The sequence below is a fragment of the Antechinus flavipes genome, chromosome 4, assembly GCF_016432865.1.
Source record: "Antechinus flavipes isolate AdamAnt ecotype Samford, QLD, Australia chromosome 4, AdamAnt_v2, whole genome shotgun sequence".
NCBI lineage: Eukaryota > Metazoa > Chordata > Mammalia > Dasyuromorphia > Dasyuridae > Antechinus > Antechinus flavipes.
In genome coordinates this window covers 377482704-377489683 of record NC_067401.1, presented here as the reverse complement: position 1 = coordinate 377489683, position 6980 = coordinate 377482704, and the positions used below count along the sequence as shown (strand labels likewise).

General features: G+C 41.2%; 1 protein-coding gene across 1 annotated transcript in view; it reads left to right on the top strand.

Moving 5' to 3' along the window:
- Positions 1-1069: 1069 nt before the first annotated feature.
- UTP25 (UTP25 small subunit processome component) overlaps positions 1070-6980 on the top strand; it is a 53292-nt gene continuing 47381 nt past the window's right edge. The window contains exons 1-3 of the mRNA XM_051998452.1: positions 1070-1274; positions 4126-4165; positions 5682-5955. Of these exons, the coding sequence (XP_051854412.1) occupies positions 1162-1274; positions 4126-4165; positions 5682-5955 (427 nt within the window). The 5' untranslated portion in view covers positions 1070-1161. The remainder of the gene's footprint in view (positions 1275-4125; positions 4166-5681; positions 5956-6980) is intronic.

Sequence of the window (6980 nt, the reverse complement as noted above, 5' to 3'; positions counted from 1 at the left end):
AGGAAAAAAAAAAGATGAGAAAGAAAACAAAATGCAAGCCAACAACAGCAAAAAGAGTGAAAATATTATTGCAGACGGCTTTCTTCATCCCGGGACCATTGGAACTGATCTGAATCACCTTATTGTTGAGGAGGGCCACTTCCATCAGAATTGATCATCCTCCGTTGCCGTGTACAATGATCTCCTGGCCCTGCTCACTTCACTCAGCATCGGTTCCTGTCAGAACCTTTCAGAAACCATCCTGCTGATCGTTTCTTACCGAACAAGAATATCCCGTAACATCCATGTGCCATAGCTTGTTCAGCCGTTCTCCCGCTGAGGGGCACCCATCTCCATCACTTTTTTTTTTTTTTTTTTTTTTTGCTGAGGCAATTGGGGTTAAGTGACTTGCCCAGGGTCACACAGTCAGGAAGTGTTAAGTGTCTGAGGCCGGATTTGAACTCAGGTCCTCCTGACTTCAGGGCCAGTGCTCTATCCACTACGCCATCCAGCTGCCCCCTCCATCACTTTCTAAAGTCTCTTTTGAATCATGAATGACACTTCCTGACCCGGCGGCCCCACGGACCATTGCAGGCCAATGTCATTTACGGGACTTTCCCGGAGAGCCGGTTTCCATTTCCTTCCCCAGAGTTAAGTGACTTGCCCAGGGTCACGTGGCTAGTACCCGTGTCCGCATTTGAATTCGGCTCTTCCTGGTTCCCAGTCCAGCCCTTTATCCACTGAGCCATCTAACTGTCTTTAGTATTGCCCACAAACAAAAATCATGCCCTGATTTTTATTCAGCATTTGCGGACTCCCCCTGAAAAATGAAGCCATCTGCCCGACTGCGCAAACTCCCAAACCAAAACAGACTCAGGCCCAGCGCTCTAGGTTCTGCGCACGCGCACATCAATAGAACGGAGGTGGGGCAGAGGGAGGGAGAGAGGGAGGTGCCACTTCTGCAGCACCACCCATATCGCGTTCCTAGTACTAGCTGTCCGCCAGGGGGAGACAGCGACAATCGGAAAACTCCGCATGCCCTTCGCCCCGTCGCAAGAGAACGCCCAGCCAGCTTTACGGTAGCCTCGCTTCCGCCGCCGTAAAGCGGCAGAGGAGATTCCACGTGGGTTTGTCGTTGAGATCCGTTTCCTGCTTGGGAGCGCTGGAGGGAAACTTGTAAGGATGGGGAAACGTAGGAACCGGAGTCGAAGCCAGAGCCAAGTGCTGAGTAGCCTTAGTAAGAAGCAGAAAAAGCATCTACGGGACTTTGGGGAAGAGCATCCATTCTATGACAAGTACGTCTGGGTTCCGGGGATGGTTGAGGCTCCCCTGACGGCTTTTTCTTCCCGGCCCCCTCCTTCCTCTCAGATTTTTTAACCAGAGGACCCTACGGGCCTTCCGAGAGAGGTGACAAGATTGTTTGCAGACTCACTTTGACAATATTTTCCCTCCCGTAGTTGGGTCTCCAGCCTACGTTGGCGTTACGGGTACAGCCTAGGCTAGTTTTTCCTCTTGATTCAGATTAACGCGATCCCGTGCTTGCTGCAGGCCAGTTTATTTGCCATCCCGCACAGAAGGCAGCGTCTCGTTTCATTTGTTAATGCGTTTCCCCTCCAGTTCCTGAGTTCTTTTGCGTTTGCTCTGTTATGTGGATATGATTGTGGGGGGAGGGGCATTGTAGATAGGGAGTTTGCCTTTGGTTCAAGTCCGTATCAGTTGGAAAACATTTATATCTCCTGTGTGCCAGACACTGCTAAGTGCAAAAAGAAGGGCAGAAACAGCTTCCGCTTTCAAGGAGCTCACAATCGAATGAGAGAGAACGTGCAAACCACTGTCTGTAAACAAGCTATATAAACATAACGTAATGTAAACTTAATAGGACAAATATAAATAGGAAATAGTCAGCAGAGGGAGTACACTAAGAGACTGAGAAAGGGTTCCTGTGAAAGATGGGATTTTAGCTGACATTTGAAGGAAGCCGTGGCAACCCTGTCAAATTCCTTTCAGTTGCTGAAGGCAACTTTCTAAGGCTGTACAACATGTCAGAGAAAGCGCAAACCTATTTGTAGTGGGAGTTTCCTTATTATAGTGGTCCTTAAACTGATAAAATCACAGGTCCCACCCCAATCCTTATATTATTCTTATGTGGTTATTTTTAAAAAATTTTTTAATAGCTTTTTATTTACAAGTTATATGTGTGGGTAATTTTACAGCATTGACAATTGCCAAACCTTTTGTTCCAATTTTTCCCCTCTCCCCCTCCCCTAGATGGCAGGGTGACCAGTAGATGTTAAATATATATTTTCCTTTTATTTTATAATAACTTTATATTGACAGAACCCATGCCAGGGTAATTTTTTTTTACAACATTATCCCTTGCACTCGCTTCTGTTTCGATTTTTCCCCTCCCTCTCTCCACCCCCTCCCCTAGATGGCAAGCAGTCCTTTATATGTTAAATATGTCACAGTATATCCTAGATACAATATATGTTTGCAGAACCAAACAGTTCTCCTGTTGCACAGGGAGAATTGGATTCAGAAGGTAAAAATAACCCGGGAAGAAAATCAAAGATGCAAATAGTTCACATTCATTTCCCAGTGTTCTTTCTTTGGGTGTAGCTGCTTCTGTCCATCATTTATCAATTGAAACTGAGTTTGGTCTCTTTGTCAAAGAAATCCATTTCCATCAGAATACATCCTTATACAATATCATTGTTGAGGTATATAATGATCTCCTGGTTCTGCTCATTTCACTTAGCATCAGTTCATGTAAGTCTCTCCAGCCTCTCTGTATTCATCCTGCTGGTCATTTCTTATAGAACAATAATATTCCATAAGATGTTAAATATATTAAAGTATAAATTAGATACACAATAAGTATACACAATCAAACCGTTAAATTTTGCTGTACAAAAAGAATTGGATTCTGAAATATTGTACAATTAGCCTGTGAAGGAAATCCAGAATGCAGGAGGACAAAAATAGAGGGATTGGGAATTCTATGTAATGGTTCTTAGTCATCTCCCAGAGTTCTTTCGCTGGGTGTAGTTGGTTCAGTTCATTACTGCTCCATTGGAACTGATTTGGTTCATCTCATTGCTGAAGATGGCCAGTTCCACCAGAATTGATCATCATATAGTATTATTGTTGAAGTATATAATGATTTCCTGGCCCTGCTCATTTCATTCAGCATCACTTGTTTTAAGTCTCTTCAAGCCTTTCTGAAATCATCCTGTTGGTCATTTCTTACAGAACAATAATAGTCCATAATATTCATATACCACAATTTATTCAGCCATTCTCCAATTGATGGGCATCCACTCAGTTTCCAGTTTTTGGCCAGTACAAAGAGGGCTGCATGTGGTTATTTTTTAAAAAATTTTCTCCCACTAGAATGTAAGCTTTTTGAGGATTTTGTCTCTAGCACTGGGTCTACCATTGTGCAGGTACCAGTAATTATTTAATGGGAATAGGATAGGAAAGGTATGAGTTTTTATTCAAAGCAATTTGTACAACTTTTGAGAAAGTAATGTATGCTAAAAGTGTCCAGCTATTAGGCAGAGGACCTGTTCCAGAGGCCCCTTCCACCTCCCATGGAAGGTATTTTTTTTTTTTTTTTTGCCCTGGTGGGGGGGGGGGGGTAGGGGAACCGGAGAATATGAGCAAGACAATTTAACGAGGTGCTGGTGATATAACCAAAAAATAAAGATGCTCCTTTTCTCAAGGGGTTTGCATTTTTGTGAATCTGGTACCCAGTCATTTTGATTTGAAACTGTCAAGGGTTTCTTTCTTTTCTGAATTTCCATAAGATATTTTGTGTACTTTTTCTGTGGTACTTATCATACATTGCTTTGTAAATGAATTTGGTCACTCTATTATTATACCATTTAATCAGTCACAGGGCCGGTTCCCTTTTTATTTCTCCTCTCTTTGTTGATAATTATTCAAATCAGCATCAGCCCTGAAATCAGGAGGACCTGAGTTCAAATGTGATCTCAGACACTCAACACTTCCTAGCTGTGTGATCCTGGGCAAATCACTTAACTTTCAATTGCCTCAGCCAAAAAAAAAAAAATTTAATTGTTGGGGCAGTTAGGTAGGGCAGTGGATAATTATCTGAATCTTATGTCAGCTTTCTTTTTATAGGGTTTCTGGAAAAGATGCAAAGCCTCAAATCTGCAAGCTGGTAATGTTCTTTAACTTTTTTTTTTTTTTTTTTAATAAGTATAGGGTTGGTTTTGGAGGAGTTTTGTTTGTTTGCTTGTTATTTTAATGATTACATAGCCCAGGTTAATGTAGTTTGGCCTGTCTGTCCGTATAAGATCAGCTGGATGAGTAACGTCTGTTGTCCAAATTTCTAAATACAGTTGGTTGACCATCCTATAGAGCTTGCCCAGGGTTGTGTATGTTTGAGGCAGACAGCACAGTTGAACATGAGGGGAGTATTGGCCTGCATTGCTTTTAGGAAATTACAAAGATCTTTACTGACCCCTGTTTTCCATGAAACCAAAGACTCTTAAAAAAGACCCTAACATTTTGTTAGTGTCTCTGAATTGCACCTAAACAGGGAACATCACTATCTCCAAAGAATTAAAAATTAGTTATCACACAGGCAGCCAGGGAGAGAACATGGAAGGTTTGAACAGACAAATCACATTTGACTAATACAAAATGAAGTTGTCTAGTTCATTTGTTATCTAGATATCTCTAGATAGAGAAGGATGTCAGTGACGGCCAAGAGGGTTCCACCAGTACCCTTGAGATGTCATGAGAAAATGAGGGAGGCACCTGTCATGCTGGATGTACCCTCTGTGGTCAGCCCTTGGAGTTCGAGCATGGACTTGAGTTACACAGCATGTATAGTCCCGGAGTGGAAATCTACATTGTTGGAGGGAATTTTCAACCAGTGAAATCATGTGAATGTGGAAATGTTTATGGGATATTAAAGAGAACTGAAATACAAAGACTTTTCTCAGTTTTTCTGAGATTGGATTTCAAACCACCCTGTACAGCCTGACAGGTCCTCTGAAAGACAGTGTTTCTTCTGCTTCCTGATTACTGGTCTCATTTATAAAATAACCATTGAAGGAATGTAGAGAAGACAAGAGAGTGAGAGTTGGGAGTTTTGGATTTTGAAGTAGAATTCTTTTTTTTTTTTTTGGCAATCTAACTTCTCCTCCCCTTCAATATTATTTTAAATAAGCAGACCATTATCTGGGGCATGGGGATTTTAGTCTTAATGAGATTTATTTGACCCCTCCTTTGAGCCAGTTTCAGCTCCTTAGTTTGGAAAAATATGAAGCTGGAAGGCTCCTAGCTCTTGAGATTAGTAGTTTTGCAGAAGGTTTGGATCTGGGTTAGGTGAATTCAGGATATTCATACCTGTAGGAAAATGCCAGCTAGCTGGGCCTGAACCTGTTACACTGGTCTTTCCAATCAGTTACTGGCCTAGTATGGGATAGTATAAGATAGCCGTGAAAACAAGTGTCATTTTGTTTCTTGTCAGAGAGTGGCCCTCTTGCTCAAGCCCAGTTCTGTTGGGTCCTGCTCTGTAGCTTGAGGCAAGTCTTTAAACCTCAGCCTCATGTGTTGTAGAATAAGGATGGTATTTACCTACCCTGGCTCATGAGACATCTTGCAGAAGATTTCATAATCCTCAGTGTTGTTATGACTTCATTTCATTGCTTTATTTTTCCTTTTAGTCAGAGAATTCAGATCATTCAAGTTCAGAGAGTGATTCAGACAGTGAACCAGAAAAGGTCTCTGAATACCATAAGTTACTTGCCACCCTGAAGAATGTTTCAGAGGAGGAAGAAGAGGAAGAAGAAGATGAAGAAGAAGAAGAAGAAGAGAATGCTGTAGAAGAAGAGGAAGAAATGGAGAGTGAAGGGGTCCATAGTGACAGCAGTTTGGAGGAGGGGGAGGAAGAAGAGGAGGAGGAAGAAGAGAAGGAGGTACAGGAAGGAATGAGGGGAGGTAAGAATCTCTAAGTGGGTCAAAATTTGTCCGTCCTAAGTCCCCAGATATATGACAATCTGGGCTGTGTACCAATAAGAGTTTGGGACAGGGGATGGATAGCATGCATGGAGGATGTAGGGAAGGAAATCTTGTTTTGGGGAGCTCCCATTTTAGTAGGGAAGTGGAGAAACCCCTAGGTTAGAAATGAACATGCAGCCATAAAAAAACCCATTCTGAGAAACATTACCTTTGTAACAAACTTAACCTTTGTAAAAGTGACTTTTATCAAAGGGGTCCTAAATGTTTACACATAGCTAGAGTTGATTGTGGACACCTTCATGAATCAGGTGAATATCTATGCTGGATGAGTTTTGGTTTCACTCAGAAGTGTATGCGACTTTTTATTTTGTGTATTAGTGTTTGTTTTCTTTACAGCTCAAGGTTTTGTACTTCCCATTTTACATTATCTTGCATGTCATATCAGTCATTTGAAGAAAGTAATTTTCTGCAAAAGCTATCTCTTGAATTCTTAAATACAAATCCATTATAGTGCTAGAAAGTTGTGAATCATGCTTTTGGTATCTGGATCTCCTCAATCAGTTAGCAAACATTTATTAAGAGTTTCTAGGCTCTGGGGGAAAAAAGGCAGAAATAAATAATCCTTGCTCTTGAGGAGTTTACATGCTACTCTTGAAAACAATCCATTAAAAGGATGAGTTCTTAACTATCTTCTAAATTCATAATGTCAATCAAAAAGTATTTGCTAAGTGCTTATTGCGTGCTAGACATTGAAAATATAAACAAAGGCAAAAACATGGTTCCTTTACTCAAGGAGCTCACATTATAATGGGGAGAACAATATCCAAATTACTTGATACAGACATATTTTTTTTTATTGTAGCTTTTTATTTACAAGATATATGCATGGATAATTTTCAGCAGTGACAATTGCAAAACCTTTTGTTCCAACTTTTCCCCTCCTTTTCCCCACCCCTTCCCCCAGATGGCAGGTTGACCAATACATGTTAAAGATGTTAAAGCAT